This window comes from Emydura macquarii, unplaced genomic scaffold (genome assembly GCF_026122565.2).
Source record: "Emydura macquarii macquarii isolate MOO-44397 ecotype Brisbane River unplaced genomic scaffold, CSIRO-AGI_Emac_v2 contig_3141, whole genome shotgun sequence".
NCBI classification, from domain to species: domain Eukaryota; kingdom Metazoa; phylum Chordata; order Testudines; family Chelidae; genus Emydura; species Emydura macquarii.
Window position 1 is genome coordinate 16,785 of NW_027133278.1, and position 14,021 is coordinate 30,805.

General features: G+C 41.0%; 1 protein-coding gene across 1 annotated transcript; it reads right to left on the reverse strand.

The window, feature by feature from the left end:
* Positions 1-1,256: 1,256 nt before the first annotated feature.
* LOC137142100 (serpin B10-like) lies at positions 1,257-13,363 on the reverse strand. The gene is made up of 7 exons (XM_067531334.1): positions 13,186-13,363; positions 9,713-9,829; positions 6,675-6,809; positions 6,127-6,244; positions 4,938-5,080; positions 2,952-3,119; positions 1,257-1,661 (listed from the first exon to the last, which is right to left on the reverse strand). Exons 1-7 carry the CDS (start codon positions 13,351-13,353, stop codon positions 1,257-1,259), a joined length of 1,254 nt encoding a protein of 417 aa, XP_067387435.1. The 5' UTR covers positions 13,354-13,363.
* Between the last annotated feature and the right edge of the window lie 658 nt (positions 13,364-14,021).

Below are 14,021 nucleotides of genomic sequence, written 5' to 3' on the forward strand. Positions count from 1 at the left end.
TATATTCAACAGGACAGTATTTAGAGGAAATGTTTGTGCAGTCATAGTGAGAATAATGAAATAAACCAACCCTGATGTAATGTCATTTCAAGATTGTTCTTTTCCCATTCAGGAAGCAGAACCCAGAAGAGAGGTGTGTGCTGCTTTCTAGTAGTATTGACTTCCAAAGTGCTTGCAGGTAGGTGGGAATATTTTGAATGTACCTGTAGGTTCACTAGTGTACCCAGTTTATTTAATCCTTACCCTGAATTCAAGGAGTTAAAGGCATCCCCAGAAGAGGCAGGAAACCGCTCTGAAAGCTCTGTGCTACTTGTATTTTATTCCACTGTAACTGATTGCTGAATTAGAACAAACAGCGCCAACAGCAAAATGTATGATGATATGAGTTCTGCATAGAAATACTGCAAGATAGTTATGGATAAATAGGGCCTAATTCTCCATTGCCCTGTTTTTCACCAGTGGGACTCCATTGATTTCAGTGAGGTTATTCCATCATAAAACTAGAGGAAGGCTGTGGAGAATTAGTCCCCAGTATGATGCCGGCTGAAAGTAAAATTATTACAAAGAAGACAGTGCTAAGAAAAATGTATTTTATTTCTTATATTTTACACAGTTGTTTTTCGTACGACATTTGCCCATTGGTATGTTCCTTGCAGAGGAAACAGAAGACTTGCAAGCAGTCTGCAAACAAGAAAAAAGTGCCAGTGGAAATGTAAAGATTACAAAACATTTACATTCAAAATTGTTTTATTGCACTGCTAGCCCAGCCTATGTTAAGTCAGTAAATTCATGAGACTGTGTGTCAGATCCTCATCTGGTGTAACTGGCCTAACTCCATTGTCTTCAGTGGAGGTGTTCCAATCTGCATCTGCTGAAGATTAGCTCTGCTTGTGTACTATCGTATCCCTGCAGCACAGGTCGTTGTTTTATTCCTGAGATGTTTTTCTCTATATCTAACTTGTTTTTCTGCTTTGTATTTGTAATAAGAATTTACAGACAGTCATTTTAAAAAGCAACCAGTGCATTTCTATGGAGCATTTGACTGTCATCGCCCAATATTGTCCTCTAACCACATGATTACAAGAGCAGACTTCTTGGCAATTTGCACTATGTGTTGTTCCCAAATCTATAAAGGTTGGCCAATAATATAGGAAAGTGAAGACAAATGATGCAAGCTATTTAGACACTCGAGGCGATGTCTTTGTGGTACAGTCCTGCTGCTGCAAGATCCTCTTTAGTAACAGAAATCTGAGTTTTTACGGGGAGCAGAATCTGCCTAAGAAGAGGATGGTCTTAGTTTTATTATGCCTGATGAAGAAGAGGAAAGGGTGATCTGCTGCAAACTGAATGGCAGAAAGGAGACTTCGTGATGTCATGGAAGCTGCAGTGGCAGCTGTAGCTTCAGTGCCTTCCTCGTTGATCTCCACAAAGCACTTGTGAAAAACATGGTTCAAAACCAGATCGTTTTTCTCAGACATCCCTCTGAAATCAGCTCGGTCCGGACTGAAGGCATCTCGCATCCCCATGCTGCTCAAAGTAGATCTAAGGTCATAACTCTCTTCCATTTTGATCCTGGGCAGATACACGTCCACTTCAGTTTTCTCCATCATTTCTGAGCTGGTCCATTGGGATAATTTCTCATACGTCAAGTCTCTTTCTAGCTACAGTTAGTTAAAAAAGAGAGAATCAAAAATTACACATTGAAAGTGAAACTTTCTAAACCTTGATGTCCTTCATAATCCTAAAATAATAATCCTGTAGAGCTGGTTTATAAATTCAGTGACGATCACTGAAAAGCTTCTTACTAGTTTACAGCTCTCTTCTTCCACTGTAAAGCAGTGTGTTTTCATTCAGTGGGTTAGTGCAGTAACTGGAAAGATTTCAAACAGTCTTTAAAGCCAGAACAGATGATCATGATCATCTAGTCTGACATCCTGCACATCGCAGGCCACAGAATCTTACCCACCCACTTCTTCAGTAGGCCCATAACCTCTGGCTGAGTTAATGAAGCCCTCAAATCTTGATTTAAAGATTTCAAGTTACAGAGAACCCAACATTTACTGTAGTTCAAACGGGTAAGCGATCCAGGCTGCACACTGCAGAAGAAAGTGAAAACCACCATGGTCTCTGCCAACCTAATCTGGAGGAAAATTTCTTCCTGACCCCATATATTGAATATTTTCAGTGTTAAATATTTGTAGCATAATAACAACAGAATCCTGTTTACATGATAGTAACCTAATTCCTTTATTGTTGTAGCTGCTCAGCTTTTGCATTCTAGCTGATCCATTTTCAATATACCAGAAAAGTCTGATTGTTAATTAATTGCACTATTTGTTAGGTGAGTTGTTCTAAGGTTTCTTCAAGAGGGGAGCTGGAAAAGAACAATGGAGCTGATGGCATTTCCATCATCCTTTCTTCTTGCAACTGATCCAGCAGAGCTTTCTCTCCTCTCCCCGGCCCCACCCCAGCAAAACTCAATTAAAGTTAATGGGAGTCTTGCCTGAGTAAGGATGGCAGGATCAGTACATTGGCGCTGCAGGCTCTGGTGTCCTTACAGATACCTTCAAATATGTGGCGATTGTTTAGTATGAAGTGTTCCCATCTATCCTGGCTTTTTGCCAAGGGTTCCAGTAGTCTCTGGCTTTGCTTGGGCTGAAAGAACTGCCTTTCTTGCAGAATTTTGGGGTTTCTGCATCTAGGACTTGATGACAGCAAGAAGTGCATAGGTGTCAGATATAAGTGTGTCATAATTCAAAAAGTTTCAGGTTCTCTGAGTGTTAGACAATGTTTTGGGTCTGTCCTTATTTTTTCCTCAGCCAGATATTTTCAGCAATTCCTAATACAAGATTGTTGCCTGAATTACCATCAGACAGCAGCCATGTGAACATCTAGGGTATAAAACAATTGAATCCTCCTTTTTAATATGATCAGGGTTTTAATTTCTTTACCATTGTTAGGCCAGTGGTGTCATCACTGATGTCATCCGGTAGCAGTATGAGCATACTGAGGTCATTACTGACATACGGGAGCTCAACGACGTGCGTGTGCACGGTTCTTATGTAGGTCCAATTAAATTTCCCTCTCTGGTACATCATCTTCACTGGCTTAGTTGTGTTCTGCAACAAGGCAAAGGAGGAAAACTGTCACTTTTAAAGGATCAGGTTAAAACAATATAGTTAAAAATCCATGTTAAATTTTCTTGCCTATGTTATTTATAATTAGTTAGGTTACTAAAAAGTTAAACTTCATAGAACTAATTTAATTTTCACTATTCATGCTGATATTGCAGTGTCTCAGTTTGACACTGTGGGTATGTCTACACTGCAATTTGAGCCGGGGTCTGAGCTCAGGCTCAAGCCAACCTCCCCCCTTGCATCCGCACTGCAAATGTGCTAACCTAGGGCTCAGACCCAGTGTTCAGGATCCTGCAGGGCTGGAAGGCGCCAGCCTGTGTTAAGGTCGAACCTAGGGTCCGAGCCCTATTGGTTTCCTGTGTGCACATGCCTCTGGCATGGCTTATTTCCCAGAAGTCCTCCAGATGTATCCCAGGGTTCCCAGAGGCAGAGGAGCAGGCTGCCACCACAGTGGCCAGAAGTGCCATTACTGCCTGGCTGAGTGTGTTCCCCTTTTCTGATGCAGCTACTCCTTGCTGCTGTGTGTAGCTTGCCTGGAGCAGGAGACAAAGCTGATGGGAGGAAGCTGGCTTCCAGCTGCTGGGATGTTGGGGGTCATCCCTCCCCCGGCGGTGCTGAGCCGAGAGCTTTGCTGCTCCTTCTCACTGCAGAGCAGCACTTGGTCGTGATATGCTCTCTGTCCCTTGCTCCTAGGCCCCCTCTGCGCTCCGTAGGGTTGCCTGCGAGGCACCTGTGCAGGAAGCACTGTGAGGCTGGTGAGTGGGAGCCAGCCCCAAAATGTCCCCACAACCTCCTGGGGATCCCTGACCCCTGCCTCCCGGGGTGTGGCGGGTGTAGGGATAGGAGATCCCTGAGGAGTGCTGGAGCACACTGCATCCCAAGCCCTGGGGATGCACTTCACCTCTCCACAGCCAGCAGCAGCCAAGTTGTGGTGTTTCTGTTTTTCCTCTGAAACCATCATTTTATGTAAAGCTTCAAAACAGACAAAAATAAATAAAACAAAAACACCTTCATTGATCCTCTCATTTTAATAGTCAAGAATTGCAAAGTTTCATTGAATAGTTTGACAGCCCTGGAGACTGAGGTCCTAATTCTCCTCAGACCAGGTGCCGCTGGACATTTTCCTTCTATGGTGACTCAACCTAGAGGTGGAGAGCCCAATTCTCAGATTAGATGGTAGTTCAGTATAAAGCCTTCTCAACGTGCTGCCGCCAAAGGAGCTAATTATTCCGTTTATGTGCTCATGTGCTCCTTATGGGCACCTGCATCCCATCTATAACACCGTCACAGTTAGGAAACAGGGAGGGCAGTAGGCTAGAGTCTCAACGTTGGAGGCGGGGAGCACTAGGCATTTTGGGATGCATTTATTTTGACTCGGGTCTTTGCAGTGTGGATGCCAAAGCCCTATGTTCGAGCACAGGTCAGAAAATTCTTAACCTAGGGTTAAAATGCAATGAATGCAATGTAGACACTCAAGCCCAGGGTTTCTTGACACAGGTCAGCTGACTCAAGTGCCACTAGCTCTAGACTGACATTGCTGTGTAGACATAGCCTGAGAATGGACTAGAACCCTAAGTTTCCCTTCTGCGTATTGTCAGTTCCTCTGTTGGTGTCCCTGAGTGCTGTGTTTGAATTACAGGTATTGCACGAGAATGCTTATGATATAATTAAAACCACTCTGTCACTGAGGATTTAGAGATTGGCAGGTTTTTGAAAATGGAGGGAATAAGGTCTCTCCCCACCTCTTCTCCCTGTTCAAGTCCACTAGCATTTATTACGTTTCATGGTGTATTCACATACCTTGTTCATTCTGAAAGGTTGTTCCTTTGTAAATTCATCCTTAAATTTCTTTGCCCAGTTTCCTTTGAAGTAGAGGGCATTGACTAAGACCAGCTTGGTGAGTGAATCAACTGAGTTGACAGGCAATAGGTCCTGTATTTTACCTTTAGGAAATAGTGAAACAGTCATATTTGTGCATCTTTTCTGCTTGGAACAAATGTAGGAATCAATTTTTGGAGAATATATGTAAGAAAAATGTACTATTTGAGACCACATTAGTAGGGCAGGTTCCTGTGTTAAGAGACTATTGTGAAATATCCTCAAAAAATCGGGCTGGACTTTGTGATCCCCTACAGTGACTTTGACCTACTCAGGCTGCCTCTTGCTGATAATAACCCTGATTGATAGTCTTAATCCACATTCCTCCCATGGTCATAAAAAGAAGACTGAAGAAAAAAAGAAGACGTGGGGATGTGTCAAAATAAAATAAATCCAGTGGCCTCCAAGGAAGGAAACTAATTTTGTGTGAGACTCAGAGATACTACGGTGGCGAGTATGGCCTACACATGATAAAAAATACCATAGAGAGATGTAAGAGGCTCAGAGCTTATCACACTGGCTGGAGAACCTCAAGCTGGTGATGAAACATCTTTACCCTTTCTATTTTTGGAGAAGTAAAGACCTACAAATCTCTCTAAAGAATTTCAAACAGAATGTACCCATTCTGTCACCAGCTGTCTCTTTGGTGAGACTCTTTTGTGACACTATTTATAACAGAAAATGAACCTCTCCCTCTCTGCACCACACACACACTTGCTTCACGGAACCCATCAAAATGAAACACATTTTGCTATGTAAGTATTTCTGTGAGGTCCAATGCTATAGTATCTTCTTGCCTTCAAACACATAAAGGTAAAATTGTTACCATAAATATGTGTGCCAATGGAAGACAGTAGTCATCAGTGTTTTTCCCTGTGGAACAGGTAGTGTTATAACTGAAAGAAGATGTCATTTTGGATTTGGTGTTTCTGAAACTTTAAATATAGTTATTGTCCAACTGGGGCAATAAGACAGGAGCCATTTTGTGTTTCAGTTCAAATGTAGAATGTTATAGAATTAATCAATGTTTTCTCTCTCCCCTCATACATAATGTAGGGTGGGAAAACACATGATCTCTTTGTGAATGGTAAAACAACAGTCCTGAGTTCACCTTCAGTCTGGCGTTCAACAGTGGAATTGATCTTTCTTCTGACTTCTTCTGCAGCTCCCATGAAATCAACAGCTTGTGGCTCTGTGCGGTAATATTTTTTGATTGATTGTAAGTATTCCTTTAATGCAAGAGAGAGACAAGTCATATATAAATATAAATATATATATATAATTTGACAATATATATGGGCCAACTACTGCCAAATAGATAAGAGTTCATGTTATTACAGTTTACTAGGAGTATACAAGTGCTATGTTCAAAGTAGCAAAACATTTTAGATATGTATTTTATTATTAATCATTTACTCATCTTTGATTATTCACGTTTAGCTACAGTCCAGTCCAGAAAAACATATTAAAAGAGCATCTGTAACCTTGATATGAGTATCTACAAAGAGTCAGTGGGAAATAAATCTTAAAGGGAAATAAAATATTTTGCAGATGTAATTAAAATATTTGCATTTAGGTTTTGCATGGTTTGCTGTCATAGTCCAGTTATAAAGATGAATTGTATCCTCATTACACAAATAGATAAACTGCTTCACTTACTTTATTGAAATGTGATGATTCTTCTCCATATAACTGGTAGACACTTTTAAGCAGGTAATTTTTAGAGGGTTGGTTAATTTCAAAGCCAAGTGCCTGAAACCCTTCATGGATGTTGCTTGAGTTCTCAAGATTGGCCTTGACAAAAAGAAGAAATATTCTGGTTATTTACCTGCAATTTCTGGGGCAAATGATTCAAAACTTCTAATGTCATATATTGCACATAGTTCCACTGGTGATAGTTGATGATTGTTGTATGTAACATCATGTAAGGCTACTTGAGTAATTTGTTGTTAACTGTGTTTTGATATGAATGAGGGGCACTAAACCTCTCAGTAAAATTTCCAGATAGTGGATACTTCATAGACACTGTGTAAGCAAGAGATAGCTGCGTAATGGGCTGAAATAGGAAGTTATTCAGAGAGATTACTAAAAAACAAAGCATACACAGAGAGGCAGTAGTAGTACAGTTTCTGCACAATACGTGGAGATTTAGCTAGATAATGCCCGTTAGCATTTATGAAAGTCATATAACCCAAAATTCCCATATATGACACTGAAAGTTTGTCCCAAATGTATAGAATTAGTGATTCCAATATTGTAAACCCCACATGGCTAATCTTGTTAGCTTGAAAATTCTTTGTATTGTTGCACGTGGAAGCAGGTAAAATTAAAACAACATGAGGTGAAATGATGAAGTCAGCTCAGTTATTTAAAGAATGTTAAGCAGGAAGTCAGTAATTTTGGGTCACAGTTTTGCAAGGTGCTTATTATCTATGGGAGCTAAGACTATATGAAGATAAGAATAGCCATAGTGGGTCAGATCAATGATCCATGTAGCCTAGTGTCCTGTTTTGCATCCTAGTATCCATTGGCCAGTTGCCAGATGCTTCAGAGAGAATGAACAGAACAAGTCAATTTATCAAGTGATCCATTCCCTGTCATCCAGCCTTATCTTCTGGCAGTCAGAGATTCAGGGACATCCAGGGCATGGAGTCACGTCCCTTACCACCTTATCTAATAGCCATTGATGGGCCTCTCCTCCATGAACTTATCCAATTGTTTTTTGAACCCAATTATACTTTTGGCCTTCGCAGCGTCCCCTGGCAGCAAGTTCTATAGGTTGACTGTGTGCTGTGTAAAGAAGTAGTTCTTACGTTTGTTTTAAACCTGCTGCCTATACATTTCATTGGGTGACCCCTTGGTTCTTGTGTTATATGAAGAACACTTCCTTATTCACTTTTTCCACACATTTCATGATTTTATAGGCCTCTATCATATCTCCCCCTCAGTCATCTTTTCTAAGATGAACTCTCCCCATCTTTTTAATCTCTGCTCTTATAAAAACTGTTGCATACCCAGAGGCATTTTTGTTGCCCTTCTCTGTACTTTTTCCAATTCTAATTTTTTTTTTTTGAGATGTGGTCACCAGAATTTCATGTAGCATTCAAGGTGTGGGTGTACCATGGATTTATATAGTGACATTATGATATTTTCTGTCTTCTTATCTATCTCTTTCTTAATGGTTCTTAACATTGTTAGCTTTTTTGTCTGCTACTACACACTGAGAAGATATTTTCTGAGAACTAATCACAATGACTCCAACATCTCTTTCTTTGAGTGGTTGTAGATAATTTAGACCCCATCACTTTGAACATACAGTTGGGATTACTTTTCCGATGGGCATTACTTTGAGTTTCTCAACATTGAATTTCATCTGCCATTTTCTTGCCCAGTCACCCAGATCCCTTTCTAATTTCTTGCAGTCAGCTTTGAACTTAATTATTCTGAGTAATTTTCTAGCATCTGCAAACTTTGCCACTCACTGTTTACCCCGTTTTTTTCTAGATCATCTATTAATACGTTGAAGAGCAGTGGTCCCAGTACAGATCCTCATGGACCCAGCTATTTACCTCTGTCCACTGTGAAAACTGACCTTTTATTTCTACCCTTTGTTTCTTGTGTTTTAACCAGTTGCTGTTCCAAGAGAACAGGGAAGAGAACCTTCCCTCTTATCCCATGGCTGCTTACTTTTCTTAAGAGCCTTTGGTGAGGGACCTTGTCAAAGGTTTTCTGAAAGTCCAAGTTAATTATATCCTCTGGATCACCCTTATCCACATGTTTATTGGCCCCCTCAAAGAATTCTAATAGATTGGTGAGGTATGATTTCCTTTTACAAAAGCTGTGTTGACTCTTCCAGCATATTGGGGTTTCTGTAGAACCAGTGACACTTTAATGCTGCTGGGCCCTCGAGTGGGGGGGTAGTGAACATACCACCTCTCCTCCACCATGGGGAAATCCTATCAGAGATGCAGTAGCCTTTGCTGGCACAAGGGGATGCAATTTGCACTTCCTTGCACCAGCAATGATGAATCAAGTACACTGTCTCTAACAGTAAAATGACTGATAAAGAACTTCTCAGGATACCAAAGAAATATTGTCCACCAGGATTCTAAATATTTTTATGCCTGTCTATACCCAGCACAATAATCTGCTCTATATCAGAATATTTCAGCACATCAGTGCATTTCATGAGTATTGTCACTGATGTGGAGAATAACCCTTCCTCTTAAATGTCTCATAGGCATATCACTTGCATGAGCCAGTAATTGGTTAATTTGACCCAGCACTGCAGTTACATATGTGAGAGCAGCCCTGGCACTCTTATAAGCAGGGATCCTGTCTTTAACAATGCAGAGCACACTCGAATAGTCAATAGCTAGTAATTTAACAACAACAAGAATGGGAAAGTCACCAGAAATTAAAAAAGATAAAAGTACAGAAACACAGAGAATGGTCACAGCTCTGCGGAGTCCCTCATGTGAGGAAATACAATTCACACCCTTTGCAATTTAAAAAAAGGGAAAGGTGTCATTTTTGTTGTATTGCAGGAAGCCTTTCAGAGTACACCATTCATTGTGTACGTTTAATAGGAGAAAGGCAAAACCAAAGTGAATTCAAACACAGAAAAAAAGGCAATCTAAAAAAGAGATGAACATCCTATAGCTTGGACAGCTTAGACATTTGTTTTGGTGAGCTACCTTTTTGACACTGACACACGGACTTGATAGAAGCTCTTCCATTTTGGAATAGGCTCGTCGTGGTTTTATGCTTGTGGTGGCAACTCCAACTCTTCCAACTTTGTTAAAGTGAAGCACCTAGAATTAGAATTGCAAACAGAATCAATGCAGTGACAGACAATTCACTGTATACTTAAGATCTTATGGTTAGAGCAGAAGACTTGGGGTCTTGAAACTAGATCTTTTCTTGCCTCTGCCTCTGACTTGCTGTGTGGCCTTAGACTAGTCACTTAGGGTACGGCTTAAACATCTGTGACTAGTCTGGGTCAGCTGATTCAGGCTCCTGGGGCTTAGGCTACAGGGCCATAAAATTGCTGTGTAGACATTGGGGCTCAGGCTAAAGCCTGAGCTCTGGGACCCGTGAAGGGGAGGGGCTTCCAGAGCGCGGACTTGATTCTTAGCTTGAAGAGGTCTTTTATTCCAGTCTAGATGTACCCTTGGGTCCTGATCCAGAGCCCACTGAAATTAGTCGGAGACTTTCCATTAACTTCAGTGGTCATTGATCTGGCCTTTAGTTTTGGTGATCAGCACTTTTTTGTAAACGGGATTGTGATATTTAGCCACCTTGTAGAGTGCTTTGAAATCCTCAGGCAGAAGAAGCTGTATGACTGCCAAGCATAAGGAGCTCAGCCCCAATGTTTAGTTCTTTCTTGTCCTGAAATGTGGAATTCCACTGGTCTGCGTGGCAGGACAGCAAAATTTAGTCCTGAACTCGTGACAGATTTGCAGTTCAACATGCAGTCAGCTGTCAGTGCAGGAATGGGCAATTTATACAATTGAAGAATGGCAATCTTCCCTTTCTGACAAGCCCTGCAAGACCACAAGCTACTGGTTTGTTTTGGTGAACTACCTTTTTAACAGCTTCAGAATTGTAGGTACAGAAAAGCTGTTTTAGATCTTTTCTAAAGATTTCTGACATTCATTTTGCTCTTCCTTCCAGACTTGCACAATTGGATATTGGTGCTATGGTAATTTGGCACCAATAGAACTTTCTAAAATTATCTAAAACAGGTATGGTAAAATATATGGCATAAACACAACACAATGTGACATTCATTTAGCATGAGCTACATAGCCTGGGACAGACCCCAGGTGTCCAGATTAATCCCTGTTTTTCATTATTGCATGTCTTCTTTGAAAATAATGCAAACAAAGCAAGCTGAAAGGGACTGAAGGACTTCCTTGAGTGGAAAGTAATCATCATAATGCAAAACAATGAGAAATCATTATCAAAATTAACAGGACTGATAATGCTGCAAGAAAGGCTTCCATTTTTGTCTTCAGTTCCTATTCTCACTGGAATGAACTGTTGCTAGGGGAACTAGATGGCACTGTGTTGCCAGGTAGATTAGTTTTAGTATCAGAGGTTTGAATGCATAGTTGATTAGTGGGAAGTAGCTTTGGGCAAAGAAACCGGTGACCTTATAAATTTCCGCTGCTACATCAAAGATTACAGCTTAATTTCTGAAGTGGCAAATTCCTAATGTGAGTTTTCCCTTCCTAGCCCTAAATGGAGTTTCTGCCTGACTTAATAGTGTGTGGAATTCTGCCTCTGGTCCTCCTATTAGCATGCTGTAAACACCAATAGCGATCAACTCTCTAGAAACCAGAAGTATAGCAGCACCATAGAAAATATGTGGCAACAAGCTAATATGTCCTGGGCTCGTTGAAGTGCTGTTCAGCATTGGGTTGGGGAGTTTAAGCCCTATAGTCAGGAGCAGATGCTTTAAGGAGACTGGGGTGGGTTTGGTGAAAGGAGTCATTCCCTTAGAGCAGAGGTGATGGGGAATGTCCATGTCTGAGCTTCTTGGAGTCTGGGGCAGATCCTTGCCCCTTGTAGGAGAGAGGGCTGGGAAGGCAGGCCTCTCAGAGGTGGAGGGAGTGGGGCAGAACTTTAAGCACAGTGACAGGGTAGTGCACCTCAAAGACGTACCTGCCTCTATGATCTCAGCCGTGGTCCTGTTGGGATAATTGGCCCTACACATTTACCCTAATTGTCTGCTCAACTGTTAAAAGTGAGTGAGAGTTCGTAAAATGTCACAATAACCTATAACAGTAGATGTTGATAGGAAAAGTTGCAAAAGCGAGACAGACTGAATTAGTCCCAGCAAAGACGCCTTCTGCTACAGCTCCAGGGCCATGTTAGGATCATACCTTGTAAACAAGAAAAGTGTGGGACTGGAAACGAGTGGACCAAAATTGGTGTTTCAGATATTAGGCCTAATTGGCAAACAAAATAATGAGGGGATGGGGGCATTCCACCCTTCACTCCCTCTTGGGGTTCTAAGGAGAAAAGAGACTTTGGGGGTGGAAGAGGACGGCAGATGGATGTGAATGCCAGCTGACAAAGACAAGAGAAGGGGAAGGAATGAGCCTTATAGCTGCCACCCCTCTGTCTCCTGGGACCCAGGATCTAGCATGACACCATTGTGCCTTTTTCTTCCTAATCCTGAGAGACGTCCTAGCCAGACTGGGCCAAGAAAGCAGGACCCAGGACTCGCCACCTCCACCGGCTCCAGCTGAATCCCAAACACCACCTAAGATGTGAGGCTGTCTCTCTTTCTCTCTCACCACACACACTCTCTCTCTCTCTTTCTCTGTCTTTTTGTGTCCTTTTCCTTCCCCACTTCATTTCTTTTCTAGCAAGCTGGGACTGTATATTTTACCACGATGCTGTAAGCCTGAGACCAGAAAGGCAGCAAAAAGCAATGCCTAAAACAGCCTGATACTAGTACAAATTTGTCAGGTCTCAAGAGTGGCTGACAAGATCGTGTCCTGCGCCTGTGTTTTTTCAGCAATGAGGTTGCAAGTGAGAATCAAAGCCAGAGACAGAAGCTTCATTTTCTATCTTTGCTGTTCTTTTCTCTCCTCTTTTGTATGTATTTGTCTTGTTTTGTTTCCTAAGAAATGGGATTACACTTTAACAACAATAGCAACAATGACAGCTGCAGCCCATCTCAGCTAACAACTTCTCTTTTCTCCTAAAGCACAGTTATTACCATCTTTAACACCATCTAAAAGACTGTCGGACTAGGGGCGGTTCTTTCTAAAAACTCTTTTCAGCTAAAAAGAAAACAGAATGTTGTTAAAATGAAAACCTTATTTAATACTTTACATTTTAAATGCATTAACTATTTTTCTGTCTTTACTGTATCTTTAATAAAGGGTTTAAAGGATTTTTAGTGGTGTGTTGGTACTAAGCTAGCTGAGGGATCTCTGCATGCTAACCTCCAAACCTTGTTTAAAACTGTTTGATGTTGGACAGTGACAAGATCATGTTAACAAATTTGACTCTTTCGGCCCATATATTCCATCTAAATTATTACAGCAATTCCTCATCCACGTCCATAAGCAACAGCTGTTGTAAAAGCATATAGTTACTCAGCAGTAACAGCATTCCTCAAAAACAGATATTCCCCGTAGTCCCAACTCACCTCTGCCATCTGATCTGCAGTGTTACCTTTCGCTCCGAGGTACACAGTAGCCATGGTAGTTGAAATACTCCAAGGGGAAAACAAGATATTTTTATTGGTTTGTATCCTACACTCATGTTTGAAAAGGTCAAGGGCAAAACCAGTGTTTACCACACTCAGAGCTTCCATTATTTGAAACCTGGAAAATAAGAAAATATATCTTAAGCTGACAGCGCATTGCATACTTCTGGTGATTGTTTCCCAACCCTACTTCCTACTGGAGAAACTAAAGTGGTTTAAAAGTGTCTGAGGTGCAGCTACCCTGAGAGCTAAGCTTTTCAGTGCAGGCAGCTCAATAGTTGTTTGGACCTTAGTATTTACCACGTGTCCATGTTAAACCACATTTCTCTCACTTTTGTTATTTTATAGAGACCCTTTTACAGTACATGTAAAACCTTTTCTTTTCAGAAGGCCTTTGATACAGCATACTGATTCTACTTCTAGATGTGACCCAAGATAACTTGTGGCAATGAGTTCTGTAGGTTTATTATGCATTGTGTAAAGTATTTTGTTTTGTTTTGAACTGAAGGAAACTCAGTTGAAGTTGAATGAACACATTTCAGCCTGTTGGGAGTCTATGGGCTGCTATTTGTTATTCAAAGTGTATGATTGGCCACCTAGTTTACATGGTATTTTCTACTTGATTACACAGTGTATAGTGAATGCTCTTGCTCACCTGTGAGATAGTTAGATGCACAAAGAACAGCTCCTATCTTATAACAGAAGAACAAAGCAGAATTGAATGAAACTGAATGGTAATAAATTTAAACTAATAAAGGAAAAATCTATACGCAATG